We start from the raw sequence: 19,137 nt of genomic DNA, 5'->3' as shown, positions 1-19,137 counted from the left end.
AGCCTAGAAAATTGTGATTTTTTTTTTTTGATTTTTCAAGACAGGGTTTCTCCGTTGCTTTTGGTTCCTGTCCTGGAACTAGCTCTTGTAGACCAGGCTGGCCTCGAACTCACAGAGATCCGCCTGCCTCTGCCTCCCGAGTGCTGGGATTAAAGGCGTGCACCACCACCGCCCGGCGAAAATTATGATTATTATTAGCATCATCATCATTATTTAAAAATTTTTGAGACAGGGTTTCTCTGTTTAACAATCTTGGCTGTCCTGGAATTCACTCTGTAGACCAGGTTGGCCTCCAACTCACAGAGATCCACCTGTCTCTGCCTCCCAACTGCTGGGATTAAAGGTGTGTGTTTTACATACCTTTCTAGGCAGAAAATTACTTTAAAGACTTGATACTATAATAATTTTTAAAACCAGCCCTTCAGAGATTTATTTATGGGTTTTCTGGCAAGATTAGATAAAATGGCAAGATTTTTTTTTTAATTTGGGGAATCCAAAATATGAGTCAAAAGGAAAAATGTCACTGATAAGTCGTAGGAGGGGCTTGACTCTCGGCCTACACAGATTTGCTCTCTATATGAATTTGTCATTTATTTTTACCTTACTAACACGGACACAATGCACTGGTGATAATTCACCTTCCACTCTACGAACTCTGGCATCTGCCCTGCCCCCATATCCATCATCTTTCACGTTGGGTTATTAGTTTTTAATTTGGAAATAATTTCCTTAAAAAGAACAAACTCTAAACCTTTCTGAGAACCACTGGCCACAAGTCAGAGCACAGGCAAACGCCAGCCAACTTTATACTGGGACTAGTTAGCACGCTGTGGGATGAGAGAGGGAATCTAGGAATCTACTCTTTGGGGTTCTCTTCTCTAGACTAGATTTGTATTATTATATGAGATTCAGAAAGTATCCACTCTTGTCTTTTCCCTCTCCTTCCTCCTTCCTATCTTCCTCCTCCATCAGTTCATCTATTTTAACTTTTACAAGTTTCCCCAGGGTCTGAGAATAAAGTCAGATGACAAACAACCAAGGGAAGGTATCAAATAATGAATGCAGAGAAACCCAAATAATGAAGAACAAGGAAGAGTGGGGGGGGGAGGGAGAGAACAAAAGAGGAAGAAAGGGAGGGAAGGGGAGAAGGAGGGAGGAAGGAAGGAGAGAGGGAGGGTGGAAGGGAGAGAGAGAATTGTCTACATTTTGCAAGGCTGTGAGCTCCGCAGCTTCTATTAGAAGCACTGCTTTATAGAAACTCATTCTATTACTCTTTCCCTGAGCTGCATTCACAGTTGACTTGGCAACAGCTCACTCGGTGTGTAGATCAAAGGTGTGATGGAAATTTTACAACCTCAAAACAACTTCAAAATTGGGCTGCTAAGGAAAAAAGTAACTAGCAATTGACGTCTACTTTGTTCATTATCTCCAGCTATATGTTGTATCTGTTTCCTATGTTAAAACAGTGAGACCCCCAAAGCACACAGCTAATCAAGAGTACTTAATAGGCTTACCAGAATGCAATCTTCTCTGTGTTAGAATTTCACTACTCACCTTTTCAAAAGATTTTTGTAAGTAAACAGTTTCACAATGAAGTAACCATGTAGCTGACAACACTCAGCACCAGTGTTGCGATTTTAAAGCTCTTTGTATGAAGCTTCCCTTGTCCTGTGCTTGTTACTTTGTCTACCTTTAATTGCTGGAATCTGACTGTTTAAATAATTCCAGTGCAGACATCTGGAGGTCTATGCTACTGTGGCAAAGGTCAGAAACATTTCAAGTAACAGCAGCAGCCACACACACTGAACCTCACCTGTGTGTATGAACAGTAGCAAGGTATTACTTAGGATTCTGGAGGTTGGAAGCCTGAGCTCCTGAAGGGACCAGGCTTCTGTTGTGATGAAGGCTCTCTCCTGGGGTGCAGATGAACTTCTTATTTCTCATGTAGCAGAAGGTGAGATGGAAACCTATTCCAGAGGCGCTAGAGTACTCGTTTAGTGTGCGCAAGTCTCCAGCACTATATTAACTGGTTTGGTAATGCATGACAGCAACCCCAGCCCTAGGGAGGTGGACACAGGGAGGTCAGATCAGGGCCATCCTTAGCTAAATGGGAGGAGGAGGCCAGCCTGAACTACTCTTTAAAGTGAAAACAAAAGGTGTTTTGGTAACACTGTTAAGGTTTCTTTTCAACCTGATATATTTTATATTTCCTTATCTCTTGGAGAAACAATTTAACATGGAGAATAGTGTCTCCTACAAACAGACCAATGACAGCTCCAAAGGGAAACCTTTTAAAAGTTGCTTTGTTGTTGGTTATTTTTATTTGTGGTTTTTGTTTGTTTGTTTTTACGACAGGATCCCACTATATAACTGGCCTGGAACATGCAGACCAGGCTGGCCTCAAGCTCACAGCCACCCAAGTGTGTGTCATGAAACCTAGCTTTGGAGTGATTTTAAAAGTAACTCTATGTACATCAAAACATAATCCCTTAGTGTTAAAAAACAACCAATAGCCACAACAAGAATAGGATCTTATAATTCTTTTCTACTTCTATCAGTTTGATATTCTACATGGAATTTAGCCTTTTGCAATGTGCTCTGACCAGCTAACACAATGGGTCTCTTATCAGATAGCCCAAGTACCTATGATGATCATCTTGACCTCACACTGACCTTATTGGCACTGGTGAAAAAGTCATTTGCCAGAGTTAACCAGGTCTTTCTATCCACCATAAGTCGACCAAACTCTTCTTGAAGCCGATTCAGTTTCTGGTTAGAGAGCTGGAGGTGTTCTTTGTCTGTGAAGTCCTTCGACAGAAGAATCTCCAGGGCCTGGCTCTTCAGCTTCTCTATGGTCGAATTCCACTCCTGTAAGAGAACATCCTTTTTAGTGATTGCACACAGATCCTGTCATGAATTGAATGTATGTGCCTCCTTCCCCAAACCCAAAGTTGACATGGAATCCTTGAATGTGATGGTTTGGGGAGGTGGAGGTCAGGACAGAGGGCAGAGCCTCCAAGTAGGATACCCACCTCTCCTTCTGCAACACAGCACACAATGGGAAGTTCATCTGCATCCCAGGAGGAGCCCTCATCACAACAGAACCCTTGTCCCTCCCTGACTTCCAGAATTGTGAGAAATGAGTTATTCTTGCTTATCAGTCTTTGTCTATGATACTTCACACTACAGCAACCAGAATTAAGACACTCACTCTGCCATACCTCAGAGATTTGGGAGACATAAATCAGGAATCTGTTATTATATTTTCTGATCCATAAAGTCCAATACATCATGTAGAAGCAAATGCTACATTGTGGGTTTGAGTACCAACGTGTAGTCAGAATAGAAAAGGATACAGAAAACAGGCTCCAGAAGAAAAGAATGGCAGAGGGACTTGACTGATCGCCCTAAAGCAGATCACATCCATTTCTGCTACCTCTACTCCAAAACACACTCAACATCCCCCACTCGTTTTGTCTGATGTGCATTCATCTAAGTGTAGAAAAAGTATCTCTCCCACAATCGGTCTCCTTGTCAATGGAACAAACATGTACAAGAAAGAGAGAGGAATCCCATGTCCATGGCTATTGTTTTTGTGTTTGCCTGCACAGAAAGACTGAAGTTCATTACTCCTCATAAAATAAACACCCATCAGAATGCACCGCTTTCTTCTTGATCCTGGTCTCATCTATTAATGCTTCACACTTAGTGATATGTCAGGAAAAAACAAAGCCTAGCTTTCTACTTTATGTGGCATGAGGGTTAAAAACACAAGCAACAGAGGAAAAAAAAATACGAGTTAGAATAAACCAGTATTTATGTTAATTTCTTGAGCAGGTTCAAGTTTCTTGAGTGATACCAGATTGGTCTGCATAAAACAATGACTGCCACTAAGATGGCTGTCTTGTCAGTGTGTTTTCCGATGTCATCTCAGCTGACGTTAAATAAAGCACAGGGCAATTCATGAAGCATAAGAAATTTAACATCAGACTTGAAACATCTCAGCCTGACTCTGTCCTGGCATGTCTGCTATGCAAAACTGTCCTGTTAATAAATCACATTGGCTATATTATGTTGCATAAAACAAGCCTGAGTTTAGGTCATGTGTCATGACGGTTTCCATTAATTTCATAAGACACACTGCATACAACACACCTGGTACAGCTGGGGACTTCAAAGAAAGAATAAAACGTAACTTCATTCTCTAGCAATATGCAGATTGCTATTTCATACAACTATCCTATATTACATTGTAAAATATATTAAATATGCATACACAATATGAGAGTGTTTTTCAGTGATAATGAGTTAGTCTTGAATGTAGAAATGACAGATATTCTTTTGTAATTCCATGGAACCTGTCCCAGTATGTATTCAAGTGGGAACTCTTTTGATCGAGGGATATGAAAATAAGGGAGGCAGGCTAAGGGGTGGAGGAGGAGTGGGAGGAGCCTTCTGTAAGTGTGGCTTGTAACTATAATCTTTGAAAATCGTTGGATTTGGGTATGGTTTTTTCTGTCATGTTTCACAGACTCAGAAGACTTTGTTACACACAGTGACATTGCCCATAAGAGGACCAGTGAGGCTAGTGCCCGGGTCTCTGTACCATGCTACCGTCCAGAGACCTGAGGGTCAGATACCAAACCCTCTACATTCCTCACCGAGGAGAAGAGCTCCTCATCGGCATGGGCTTTGTCACATGCCTTCTCAAGATCACCCACTTTCTCAAAGAGCATTGTGTCCCTACTTGAACAAAACTAATACATTTATTTCATGACATTCTTCTCCAAAGCATGGTAAATAACCCTCCCACTTCAAAACCAGCAAAGACCTGTTGGGAAAGAACAAATGTTCTCGAAGTGGCACAGCCCGCAGTATACACACCTGGCCTCACTGAGGATCAACCCTACTTTCTTCCGTGAGTTCTCTCATCCCCGCCCCCCCCCCCCATTACCTAATATTTGATCTTCATGTACGGGTATTTCTTTTTCCCAGTTCTGAGCTAAGGGTAGTGGTATGTTCCCCAAGGGTTACTGATTAGCATGGTACTTAGTGTTAAGGGGAACAGGGTTCTGTGTCCCAGAAATTCTCAAATCTCTGCTATGCTGGTGTGTGCCAATCCCCTCTAGGAGGCCTTGAACTGTCTGCTTGTCTTCCTGCTAACCCCACTCTTCCTGTTTCCTTGTTTATTTTTCCTCATTTCTTTCCATATTTTATGTATGCATGTGTGCTGTGCTGTGCATGAGTATGCACTGACATCCCTCGGCATGGATGGATGGATACTCGTGTGTGGGCACACATCGGTGAGTGTATGTCCTCAAACACTCTTCTGCCTTATTCACTGGGGTAGGAATTCTCAATCAAACTCAGAGCTCACTGATGTGGTCGGTGCTAACTAGTCTGCTCTCTGGATCTACTGTCTGTTCCTACTAAGGTTGGAACTACAGGCCATTTACATGCAGTCCAGGGACCCAAATTCCAGCCCTGACACTTGTATAAAATGTACTTTAGCCACTGAGCCATCTCTTCACTCTTTTTTCTTTGTACATTTAGCTACCCATGAGATCCACCTCAAGACTTTGGGCCATTATTCTATAATCCGTTAATATCTATGGGACAAGTAATCTTGACCTCATGTGAAGAAATACTTAATAAGTGAAGATGCAGCCGGTAATCTTTTTTTTAATTGGCACTGACTAGAAACTTATGCATTGATTAGTGAGGAAGGACCCTTAATAAAGGCAAAGCAGGGGGGATTGCTCAGTGTGCTATGTGTAAGGAAGATGCAGACACAATCAGAATATGGAGAAATGGTTCATAGCCACGGTGCGTTCTACTGGATGACTTGAAGCTTTAGGACGCTGCACTAGCTGCCAGCAAGGGGGTAACCATAGCTTCTCCTTCCTGCATGGGAGCACTGAGCCATGTCCTCTTCATGTATCACCTCACGTCATCCTAACCCACCCCTCGAAGGCCCACTCCATCATTCACGTTTTTAACCACACGGCAACTACGGCTCAGAGGAATTGCACCCTTGCCAAAGGTCTCAGCACCGGCAAGAAGAGGAATCAAAACCGAAGCACAGGTTCTTTCTCCATCATCTCCATCCCCAGCTCACCCTGGAGGAGGATACAACAGGTTTTCACCTTCGCAGGTGGGTTTACCCTATCAGCCGAGAGAGCCGCTGTGTTTAAACTTCCCTAGGGCCTTGATAAGGCCTCCCTGATGATAAAAGTCATACACCACCCTAGGATTTTCGGATTTCAAATCAGAAATCTCACTACAGCAAAACAAATGTCGTGTTTATATCTATTATAGATATGATAAAAAATTTCCTGCCCAAGCGCAGGCTTAATTTTGCTTTGCCAATTGAACAGACTAATAAATCTCTCTACCAAAAAGGAGAGGAAGGCCTTTTCTTTAAGAACACGCATCAATCTGCCTTGAGGGTAAAAAATGAAAATCCACACGAGAGAATGTTCTGGTACAGAGTCAAGTGTGTGGGACACCCCCCCCAACAACCCTCCCCCCACGCACACACACGCACACACACACACACACACACACACACTGTCACTTGCTATTTTGAATCCAGGTAAAAGGAGTAGACCTCGACCTTCTGAGGAAACGACAAAGAACCGGGTTCAGCCTCTCATCTCTTCCCATTCTTAATTACATTCTCACATGAACTCATGGGCATTAAATAAAGCTGGGTGCATTCACTTTTCCTATTCAATCTTCTCAGAAAATTGGCTCTGTTTTCTTTGGGCAATCTGCAGGCAGTTTCTGATGCGTTTCTATACCACGGCAGTGATGTATTTCCCCAGGCATTTTTCTGAGGAGACACTTTTACTGCTTTATTATTGTTTTTTTTTTTTTTAAGATAAAACTTTCGGAAGTCATCTGAATCCATCACACTTCTTAAAAAATACAGTTGTCAACCTTGTCAAGGCTGGGGGAGCCCAATGGCGAGAATCTTAGTTCTTTTTCTCTGAGCCATTCCCGCTGTCTCTTCCGTGTTAAACGTTTTACAGGGTTACAGTCACTTTGCAGTAAAGCATTTCCAGTGTGTGTCCCCACCAGCAAAGCCAAGGTCTGCCATTTCCCTGGCTTTCCAATTAGACAGAGGTGCGTGCATATCCCTGACCCAATAAAGTCGAGCGGCCGCGTCTACTCCTGGGCTCTGGCTGTCTCTCTGGGTCATTCCATCATTTCCATGTTTGTCACTCCCAGTAGTGACCCTTTTTAAACGGCACCACTCAGTATTCCATTTGTTAGAGAAATCGAGCTTGCTCTAAGTTCCCCTGGAGGATTAGTGTGGCTAGACAAGAAAGGGGGAAAGATTTCTTTCTCTTATTTTTGTTACAGTCTTGGGCAATATTTCAAATGAAGTTATGGATCGCCATTAAGTGGGTTCAAAAGGTAAAATATGTCCACTACTCCAATTTGAAAAGCAAAAGAAATAACAATTGCAGTATGTTTAATAAGCTTTGCTTCACACAAAACTTCCCCACAGAGGAGAAGACATCGTAATTCAGTACCTTATGATACATTGTCACTCCATGCTTGATTTCACGATGTAATTCTGAGGTGAGGGGAGATGGACAAAATGAGATGGGGACGTGTGTTTAAGAGGCTGAGGAGGGCTGACAGGCTATTACTGCCCAAACCAGATGGGGCAGAGGCCCATGTTGACTTCACAGACTACTCCCAAAGCACGGCCGATTCCAAGACTGCCTCACTGAATGCAGACCATTTCTTCCTCAGTCTTAAATCTCTGATCCCATTTGGTTCAGTACCAGGACGATTAACTCATTGACAGAAAAATCCGAATTTCACATGATTGCATTAGCAGATGGTACAAACAAACCTGGCAATTTTAATCAGGGAACATTTGAAAGTCTGCGTTGAGCAGGCATGTTTTTGAAAGAAATGTTTACGCTCCGGAAGAATGGCAGCGAGCGGGCAGGAAGCACAAATTCTGATTATGTCAAGTGAACTGTTGCGCAGGTCCTCCTCATTATGCTCCCTTCCAGGCATTTCCAGGCTGACCTGTCCGACTGTAGGGTCATCCTAGAGAAAGAGGGCTCCCTCATGGGCCTTGTGTTCAGAGTGCACTGCCCGCGGGCCTTGTGAACTATGCCCTCCCGCGGTACATCCCTGCAAGGGCACAGGCTGCCGGCAGAAAGAACCCTGTCTCATCTATGGATGAAAGAAACGTGCATTTTAGCCTCCCTGTAGAGAATTCTGGAAAGGAGCAGGACGTGGGTCTGGAAGAAAGCTTTATATTCCTAACTTGCTAAGTCGCTCCAGGCTAAACTTTTGCAATTGAGTCCGACTTTCCAGGCAGACCAGTGTTGGCACCACCACTTGGTGGTGCTCCTGCTTCTGTGGCGGCTTCCTTCAATGACTCATCAGCTGTACTCCACAGTCTGGTATTTGAAGTGCTCCCAGATTTGATTTATTAGCCTAATTATTCATAAATAACCCTGCTGGGATTAGGACTGATCAGCTATGCTAGAAACAACAGATATCCCCAAATTAATTTCTAAATATGAGTTAGGCTATTTTCTTCTCATTGCAAGGAAAACAAAGCAAGCAGCACCCCCAAACCATGGCTAGAGCATTTTGTGGGTTCTTTTATTCTCTCCACTGTTTGGCCACTGAGTGCAGCCCATTCAGCAGTGCAGGACAGGTGCTTGTGGCTGTTACTGAACAAATGGCTGTGGCATAATAAAGTTTGGAAGCAAAATATAAAATCAGTAAAGGACATGATAAACAAAGCCCCACACCAGTGACTAGAATACGGGGGAATCTTCTTATTCTTCCTTAGTTTTAAGTAGATATCAAGCATGTGGGAAGCTGAGCAGCAGTGGCACACGCCTTTAATCCCAGCACTCGGGAGGCAGAGGCAGGCGGATCTCTGTGAGTTCGAGGTCAGCTTGGTCTAACAAGAGCTAGTTCCAGGGTGGGCTCCAAAGCTACAGAGAAACCCTGTCTCAAAAAACAAAACAAACAAAAAAGTACGTGGGAAACTGCAGAGGATATTTTCCCAAGATTTATATTTTCTGAGAACCACTGTGTTTTCTTCTTACATCTTTGCTGTCTGTTTTCTTTAGCTTTCTTGCTCCCCTAAGACTTTTCTTTTCCTAGTTGGTTATTACTTTATTCAGACTGGTGTTTCTTTTTTTCAATCAAAATTAATAAAAGCCTGACTGACCAAAGCAGTATTAGAGAACACAGTTTATCTACACTCTGATCGGCCTGCAGGTTGGTGAAGTAGTCGCATTAGTGACCTGCCGTGGCTTAGTGTGTCTGTTAGAGGATCTACTGGGCATATTTTGAGGGTCCAAACATATGTAAATCAACTACAGGAGAAATTGTGAGGTTTCAGCCTCATATAGAAATTCCCCTGTGTGAAATAGATTAAATTAACAAAGGGAAGGCTTCTGCTTGTGTTTTACCCACCATGGTCATCGATAAAAACTAGAACAATGGTTGTAAAGATAGTAACATCTTTTAGGAAAGTTTTTAAATCATATTTTGAGAATTATTTCATATTCATTGAATCATAATTTTTATTGGAATGGTGAAAATTATTTTTAAAAAGCTGAATATTTTATTGAAGAAGCAATAGTACTTCTAACCCATGAAATGTTAGGATGACAATGAGAATATTCATAAGGTAGTAATAAACAGGTAACAAGTGGCCTAAAACATGTTGTGATCATTCCAATAAATGGAGTTTAGATTGTATAATCATGGAAGTTTTAGCATTAAAATTAAAGAGACTGGCTTCTTAAAAATTATGCTACTGCCTTGATGACTTGTAAATCTAAAATTTAAATTCTGTTTTATAAATCCATTAAAGTTTGAAACGGGCTACAGAAGATACAATGCCAAGTAAAAGCCTTGTCTTCACACTTGGCAAGAGACTTGTTTGGCAATCCATCATGAGTTTGAAATATCTCTGAAATACTGGGTTCTGTTTCATTCTTTCTTCATGCTATCATTCAGAATAAAAAAGGCATGAATGTGAAGAGAAAATCAAAATAAACATTTTTTAGGTTTTCCTTTCTTAAAATTTTCCAAATACCTGTATAGCTATTTAGACGTTTCCTGTAAAGCTTTCGTAGCTGTATGTAGGATATTCATCCACTCTCTCTTCATTGTAGGAGCAAACCCTTGCCTCTAACGGTATGGAAGACGTCATCTGCCGTCAAACAAAATGCAGTCAGGACTAGAATTTCTTCCGTGTATCTCCCTCTCTGTAGGCTCTGATGCAGCGTGTCACTAAGGAGACCTACAGCACTCTATCTCTGTGCTCAGTAACCTGTGCAGTAGCGGCCAATGGCGCTGGGTGGGGTTTAGCACTCTCACACTGTGTGAGGGACAATCCAAAACGCATTCTTCAGCATCTCTTAAGGACAGCTGACTAACACCAAAGGAATCCCTGTGAGCTCGAGTGGGAACCAAACAAATGCTTAATGGAAAGCACCTGTCCCTTCCCGTTAGCGAACCTGAGATGCCCTCTCTCAGGCTTTAGCTTGGATGGGAGTTCTAGCTGGGAAGCTTGGAGCTGGGACTGGGTAGAAGGCAGGGGTTGGTGCTTATGGAACAGCCCTGGCCAGAGTAGTTAAGTCAAGGCAAGGAAAGGTAGGGGTGGGTGTGGGAGGGGTGGGAGTGGGGGTGAGAGGGTTCGTGATCATAAGAGAAATGCAGCTGACCAGAGCAAGACTTTTCCAAGCATTTCCAATGGGCGGAGACGTCTAAAACAAGCCTTAAAATCAAGGTGGGCACGGACAAGGGAGGTGAAGATGACAAGTGGGGGGAAGTGAAAATGACCAAGAAACAAGGGAGGGGTCAAGAACGAAGAGTGGAACTGGAGAGATGGCTCTATAGTTAAGAGCACTGGCTGCTCCTCCAGGGGACCTGGCCTTGATTCCCAGCACCCACGTGGCCCCTTAGAAGATGTCTGGGACTCCATCAGTATACAACACCCTCTTCTGGCCTCCACGAGGTACCAGGCAGACATGTGGTACACAGACACACAAACACGCAGACACACAGACAGGCAAAACACCCATGCACAAAATAATAATAATAATAAATGAATATAGGATGAAACAGGGAATTAACCTATGCTAACTAAATGAATTTTCATGGCCGATATAAATATATTCTAATGTATCCAATTAAAAGTTATGCCAATTGTCTCAGAATCATCCAGAATGAGGAAGCAGCAGAGACAAGGTGACAGAACGGATACAGAACAGTCCCTGTTGCGCAGACTTGGCTGATAAACAAAGGAACGGGATGGAGATTGTGAGTCGGCAGCTCTGAGTGAGACCGTGAGACAAGAACATGGAATCTGAGAGCATAGTAAACCAAGGAAATCAGGCCAGGACCTGAGGAATCACCAGCCGGATTCTACAGCAGCACTAGGAGGTTGCAGGACTCAGGACTCCAGCCCACTGTTACCATCTGATTAGGCTTCATTAAAAGAGGAACTAGACAAAGCCAGACGTTGAGGGAATTTCCATTTTAGGATTGACTAATAAAGAATCAGGAGACAAGAAGGAAAACCAGGACTCAAAACAAAAGCAATCTAATCTTCTTTGAGGCATTTACACAGAGTGAGCCGAGGGCACCATAACAGCGAGAGCAGGTGCCTCCAACCTAGCGATTACAGACCGCAGCCTTCTGTTTCTGTGGAACTTAGCTCCTTCTAAAACAGATATATTGCTTTAAAATGCAAATTTCCCTTGGAAATTAAAAGGATATGGCTTGCTGAGCTTGAAACTAGCCCTAAGTAAGAGACAAGAATTGGGTTACCAATTTAAAAAACAAAAACAGCCTTTTATGGATTTTCCCAAGGCTCACTGGCAAACTCAATACTATTTATACAGATTTGTGACTGTTAGTGATGGAATTGTTTCTAATTTATGTTCTGTGAAAAATGACATCTGCTTATAATTGGGAAGTTCATTTAAAAATCAGGCAAGTAAAACAAATTATTCACCAAAATGAAGACAGAGGAATTGAGATATGCGGATACAGGTGTCCTAGTGTTGGGAGAGCACGGTTAGTTTTTGCCTTGAGACATTTCATGTTTGATTTACAATCTATACAAAGTAGTACAAAAGCAGCAGATTCACAGATTTTTTCTTACAGTCATCAGATAGGATGTAGACTGACTTAAGGAAGGAGGATGCTTTATTTTAACTTTTTAAATTTTGTACCTGTCTTCAGGGAAGGAAGTCAGGGAAGGACGAAAGACGGAACAGCAAAGTACTGAGTTTCTCTGTGTAAATTAACATATGCAGGAATGAGAAGAAAACACTCCAATGCTTGTGAAATACTAAGAAAATATTTGGATAACCTGAAAACTGGTTATTTGAACTCTGTATTGCCCCACACCTCCTGAAGCATCAAAGAAATATACAAGTAGTTCCTTTATACTAAATATTCCATTTCAGTGGTAGTTACAGAGAGTAGTAATCATATGCTTTCACTCAAAAAATATATTCTGATCATGCTTCTCCCTCCTCCAACTCCTTCCAGGTCATCCCCACTCCTCATCTACATATTTTTTAAAGAAACAATCAGAAATCTCACATACTTACCTTTTGATTTTCAATCACCTGTTTAATGGGTCCAAGATGGGGGAGGGGACAAGAAGCCAAAGGAAATCAAGTCCTACACATGGGCAATCTTGTCCATACTAGAGATCTATTTAGATTTATATAGTCATGGCTGGGGAGATGGCTTGGTAGTTAGGAGGACTTGTTGCTCTTGCGGAGGGCTGAATTTAGTCCCCACCACCCACACAGTGGCTCACGGCTATCTGTAACTCCAACTCTGAGGGATGTGATGCCACCTTCTGTTATTTGCAGGCATCAACTACACACAAGGGGTACATATATACATCCAAGCAAACATTCATACACATATCTATCAATCTAAGATGGATGGATAGATGGATGGGTGGATGGGTGGGTGGATGGATAGATGGGTGGGTGCGTGGATGGATGAGGAGAGAGAGAGAGAGAGAGAGAGAGAGAGAGATTAATTTACACCTAGGTTTTAACCATGACTACAACTTATAATGTATAATGTCTTTGGGACTCTACAACTTACATTGTCTTTGATTCCACTCTTTGTTTGCTTGGTTGTATTTGTTTTGTTATTGTTATTGTTTTGTTTTTCTTTATATCTTTAACTTCCAACGTATGGTTCAAAGGCCAACATCACAGCATTACATAGGAGCTTGCTACACATGAAAGCACTGTTGGGACCACATCCTAAGCCTGATACATCAAATCCTACTGTAGCTGGAGAATCTCTGGTCTACAGTACTCTGAAAAAAAACAATCTCTCTCTCCTCTCTCTCTCTCTCTCTCTCTCTCTCTCTCTCTCTGTCTCTCTGTGGAGACAGATGTCTTAGTTAAGATTTCTATTGCTGTGAAGAGACATCATGACTACAGAAACCCTTATAAAGAAAACATTTAACTGGGGTAGCTTGCTAACAGTTTCAGAAGTTCATTCCCTTATTCATCATGGTGGATAGCAAGGCAGTGTGCAGGTAGATGTGCTGGAGCAGTAACTGAGAGTCCTACATCTTGCAGGCAACAGGAAGTCAACTGAGCATAGGACACCTCAAGCTCTCTCCCACAGTGACATACTTCCTCCAACAAGACTACACCCACTCCAACAAAACCACACCTCCTAATAGTGTCACTCCCTGTGAGATTTTGGGGCCAATTACATTCAAACTACCATGACAGATGAGTAAGAAACAAATAACAAAGACTGTAAAAGAGGTTTGTGTATGACATAATCATACATGTAGAAAATCCAGTCGGGTACCTACAGCCTCTCAGAGCTAATCCACTACCACCCCCACATCTTCTTTGTTTCTATAGACTAACAATGGCCAATATGAACAGGAAATTAGAAGACAGTTTGATTTATTGTAATATAAGGAATAATAAAATAGGAAGAAATTTAATGAAAAGGGTACAAGATTAGGGCACTGAACATTATCACTGCTGAAAATGGGGGAGAAATCCAGGAAAAGCCTAAATAAATGGAAAGACATTCTACGAATATGAACCAGAAAATTAAACAGTGTTAAGATGGCAACACTAGAGGCTGGAGAGATGACCCAGTGGTTAAGAGCACTGGCTGTTCTTCCAGAGGATTGGGGTTTGGTTCCCAGCACCCACATGGTGGTAAACAATGATCTGTAACTCCGGTTCCAGGGGAGTCGATACCCTCTTTTGGTACTGTGGACATTGCATCCACGGTACATAGATATACATGCAGGTAAACACCCATACACATAACATAAAATTTTTAAAAAGAAAGAAATTAGGAGAGTAATAATCCTCCAAATATCTAGAGATTCAAAGTAAAAATACTTGTCAGGATCTTCAGGGCCCTATCTGAAGAAATGGAAGGCCATTCCTAATGTTCACGTAAAATTGTAGGACAATCTAAACACCCAAAATGGCCAGGGCTTGTGATGGCTTGAAATAGGAACAAAGTAAGAGAGTTTACACTTCCAAATTTCAATTTTTTCTTTCAAATTAAAATAGTGTGGTACGTCAGCATATAGTGGCTGTATAGCTGGTAATCACTCACACAAATTATTCAAATAAACCTGCAGGAAGTTCTCCTGTACTTCCTTTTCCCATACTAGAAAGCTTCGCCGTTGCCTTTTTCCTTTAAATAGTGTTTCTGTGGGACCACAGCACTGCTGCTTTTCACAAGATATTCTAATAATATTATTTATAGGAACCCGGGGCCAAGATCACAAACCTAGTTTATGAAGTCAACCACAAGTGGAAAATATTTTCAATGGCTTGGAAAATCAGATTAGATGACTCATGGAAGACGAGTTGGGTCCTGAAGCTGGTGGATGCGAACACTACTGGACCCAAATACAGGAGGTAACGTTTTTACACATCACTCTCAGTTTGCTCCTCAGAACTGTAGAGACCACTGCTGATAAAGGCCTTCATAACGACTGTACTCTCATCTGAAAAAACCAGGGCGAGCATGGGCGTGCATGACTAACACTTCTAAGTCCCTTGTAAATTTCAGCACGCATACAAATTCTCATAGGGGAATTGTAAAACAGACTCCGGCTCTAGGTTTGATGGGGAAGCTGAGGGGGACGCTTGCATAGCATGGCTGTAAATCTCCCTGGAAGATGCAGATTAATAACCTCCATCTCTAAAGAGACTATGACCCACCTCTAAAGTCACCAAGGTTACCGGAAGCGTTTTCTTCAGCCTCATTTCTCTTGTGTTCTGAGGTAGAGTTTGCAATGCACTCTCAACTGCAGAGAAGGCTCTTCTGTTCAAGAGCATCTCACTGCTCATTGGCTCTCAACTGCAGAGAAGGCTCTCCTGTTCAAGGGCATCTCACTGCTCATTGGCTCTCAACTGCAGAGAAGGCTCTCCTGTTCAAGGGCATCTCACTGCTCATTGGCTCCTGTTCAAGGGCATCTCACTGTTCATTGGCTCGGGATAACAAGTTGATTTATGATGCCATCTAAGGATGACTTAAAACAATCCATGTTCGCTATTCCCTTCTCAGTTATATATGTGATAGGAAAATCATTTCCATATTAAATAAAAATGGCATAGCTAAAACAATGACTCATGCTCCAAGGTTCTATTTAAACACCCTCAACTATTTCAGCACACTCTGGAACCTCATTGAAAGCTGTAAAAGCTACTCCACTTCTCAATTTAAATGTACTCCAGCAGGAAACAATGGAGCTATTTCTGCGGCTTACTTAGAAGAAACTGACAAGACTGACAACCACAGTCCGTGCCATCCAGCTCCCTGCTGGCCAGCCTCACTGCGGGAAGCACCGACGCCTGCCTTCCCTGTGAACCTGGTTACTTCCATGAGGTTCAGAAATGACCCCCACTAGATGCCTTATTTCCAATCAATTCTCTCTGAAAATGACATCCCCTGTCCCCTCTCATGGCTGCACACAAACATGAGTCCAGAAGGCAATGTGCTGCTTCCTATTTGGGACATGTAAAAAATTGAATCGTTTCTCAAAGAATAAGATTATTGAAAACTCACATATGAAAACTGTCTGACTTAGGGTTTTTATGACTGTGAAGAGACCATGGCAGCTCTTAGAAAGGAAAGCATTTAATTGGGGCTGGCTTAACAGCTCAGAGGTTTAGTCCATTATCATCATGGTGGCAAGCAAGGCAGCGTGCAGGCAGACATGGTGCTGGAGGAGCTGAGAGTTCTTACACCTTGATCCCACAGGAAGTGGCCGGAGACACTGAGCATATCTTGAGCATGGGAGACCTCAAAGCCCACCCCCATGGTAATATATTTGAACAAGGCCACACCTACTCCAGTAAGGCCACACCTCCTCACAGTGCCACTCCTACAGACTTATGAGGGCAAATAACATTCAAACTACCATAAAAAACCATCTGAAAGTTTGCCTGATGGATGGAAACATTTGGGGACTACTACTTACAGGTAAGTGCTTACACACATATATTCCCCAGGAATTCCTAAGATTCTTTTTTAGAGGTGCCCATGAAAATGTGGTACAGAGGAGTAAAGTGTGTCCAATGTTCTGAGTGAGGATACAGCAAGAACTTAGTGTATCCAATGTTCTGGGTGATGATTCAGTAGGAACTTAGTGTATCCAATATTCTGAATGATTATACAGCTGGAACTTAGTGTATCCAATGTTCTGAATGATATAGCAAGAACTTAGGGTATCCAATATTCTGAGTGATGATACAGCTGGAACTTAGTGTATCCAATGTTCTGACTGATACAGCTGGAACTTAGTGTATCCAATATTTTGCGTGGTGAGAAATCAGAAACTTAAAACTGCTTTTGTTGTAGTTTGGTTTTAGTGTTTCATATAGAGAGATATAACCCATCATAGCATGATAGTCATGACAGTATTTATGATTTGTGTATGTGTGTGCACACACACAAGAACAAGAAGGATAAGAAAAGAAGAGGAGGAAGAGGAAGAAGAAGAAAAAGAAGTCTTACTGTTATTCTAGAAGTCAGTGGGCAGTGGTACCTAATTCTCTAATGATTAGTTCCATGAAATCAGTAGATTATTCAAAGCAAATAGTTCTTTCTCTTGATACCCAGTATAAATGGCTGATTCAAACCATATTTGAAGAGAAGTTCTATTTGCATTTCCCACTTATTCAACTGTGTCTTACCTTAGCTCTGACTTCCAGGTCCTCATGCTTACAGATTAGCTCCTTGTTTTCAGAAAGTGACAAGCCTAGACTCTGTTCCTGTAGATCTCTTATTGTTTTCTGGAACCAACAAGTGACCTGGGAGAGGTGAGAAGAAAGCGTCAGTGCTTACATGATCGGGATAAATGATTAAAACTCAGAGATAATTCCAAAATACTTCAAAACCAAGTATTTCAGTTTCTTTCTACAGAGACGAATATATACATATGAAGTTAATATCATCTAGGTTTTTAATGTTCTCTTTACTTCAGCCTACAAATGCTGAAGAGAAAAAGAGACAAAACAATCCCAGAAAAGCACAGGGATCACTTAGCAGCTCCATGGATTATGGAGCAAGGGAAATGATCAGAATTATCTCCAAAGCAGCAGCCGGGCATTCCCATGCGGTCCAGAAACCTTGCTTTGTTTTCAAAGATAACTTTCTTTCTATATATAAACGTGAATCTGAATATAGTTACATAAAACCCAGTTAAAAATATTGAACAGCATATGTGGAATTATTTTTCCTACCATAAAAAAAGAAAATGCATAAGTATTTAGTTTGCTGTCACTGGTAGAAATCTGCCTTGAAAACCAAATGGGAACAGTGTTAAATTTCCACTGACTTTATAAGAGCACAGTTCAGTTTCATGTGTAGCTGATTCACGACACATGCCATACAACGTCTAAACAACAAATATTACGGAACTTGAAGAAAGCAATGTGTATTTTTTCTTGCTTTAATTTTTTTCTGTTAATTAACTTTGGGGTACTGTTGATGCTGAACCCAGGGTTCCCACAAACCGAACAAACATTCTACCACTAAGTCCCTGAGGTGCTCGTTTCCAGAGATGCCAGTTTTTAAGAGACACCATAATTTGAGTTGAGACTTCTGACTTGCAGCTCCTGAACACATATAAAGGCCTTGAATCCATGAAACGGATTGCAGCTAGATTTGTAGTATCTGCTTCTGTATAGTATTATTCCCTGAATATTCCCACAATGACTAGTGTTTAAGAGACCGTACTATAAATTAGATATTTTGCTAGTTGGGTTGAGAGCATCATCTTTGTTTGTCCCAATAAGTCCATAACAGGAACAATTTAATCAAATGTAATCAATATCAATAACAAGAGCAATATAATCAATAATCAAATGTAATCAATAACAAGAGCAATACAGTCAAATATAAACAAATGTAGAGGAAAAAGTAAATGGGTTTGGAGAGGCGCAGCAGTTTATCCGGAGACAGGGAAGAGACCTGTCCCAAGTGGACACAAAACTGATGCTCCTAATGCTGTGCCCATCACCATGGCTCGTGCAACCCACAGCCTTTCACCCTTGCTGTCTGGAAACACTGTTGCCAAACCTCCAGAACGAAAAATGGCAGCCTGTTCAAAATGGTGGGTACAACCAAAATTCACACTGTGTCTTTCTGCAACCTGCTATCTCTGCAGCCATGGACTTTCCCCCAGCTCCTGCCACAGGAAGGAAGCCATGAAGCAGGAGGCTGAGGAAAAGGCTCTGACATTCTGAACTGAAAATGTCCCTCACACTGCAGATGGCAGGGGTAGAGGCTCACCTGATCTCAGGTTCCCAGGACCACCAGTGAGCGGATGTGGCAAAGCTGATCTCAAGAGAAGGTTCGGACCAACTTAGCGTTTTCCCAGGGAAGACTAGACAATAAGTTATGGGGCAATGGAGATTCTGCAGCTGGTCAACTTTTAGCCCTTTATCAGTGCAAACAAAATACACTGATCCTGTAGCTACTTTTATGTGAAATACACCTTCTTCATAAATCGATAAATTATGTTATATATATTTCACGTGATCTGTATATTTAAAATAAAAAACTGTAAATATATTTATATTGTAAGATACA

The 19,137-nt window shown here is 41.8% G+C and overlaps 1 protein-coding gene across 2 annotated transcripts in view; it reads right to left on the bottom strand.

The window, feature by feature from the left end:
- LOC121439149 (coiled-coil domain-containing protein 141-like) overlaps window positions 1–19,137 on the bottom strand; it is a 145,434-nt gene that overhangs the window by 74,407 nt on the left and 51,890 nt on the right. For both annotated transcript variants that reach the window (XM_041639650.1, XM_041639651.1), the window contains exons 6-7: window positions 17,238–17,354; window positions 2,674–2,868 (exon numbers count right to left, since the gene is read on the bottom strand). In XM_041639650.1, the coding sequence (XP_041495584.1) occupies window positions 2,674–2,868; window positions 17,238–17,354 (312 nt within the window). The remainder of the gene's footprint in view (window positions 1–2,673; window positions 2,869–17,237; window positions 17,355–19,137) is intronic.

The sequence above is a fragment of the Microtus oregoni genome, unplaced genomic scaffold (assembly GCF_018167655.1).
Source record: "Microtus oregoni isolate MIOR12 unplaced genomic scaffold, Mior012 000060F_007, whole genome shotgun sequence".
NCBI classification, from domain to species: Eukaryota; Metazoa; Chordata; class Mammalia; order Rodentia; family Cricetidae; genus Microtus; species Microtus oregoni.
The sequence above is the reverse complement of the archived record's forward strand: the minus strand, read 5'-3'. Positions and strand labels throughout refer to the sequence as shown.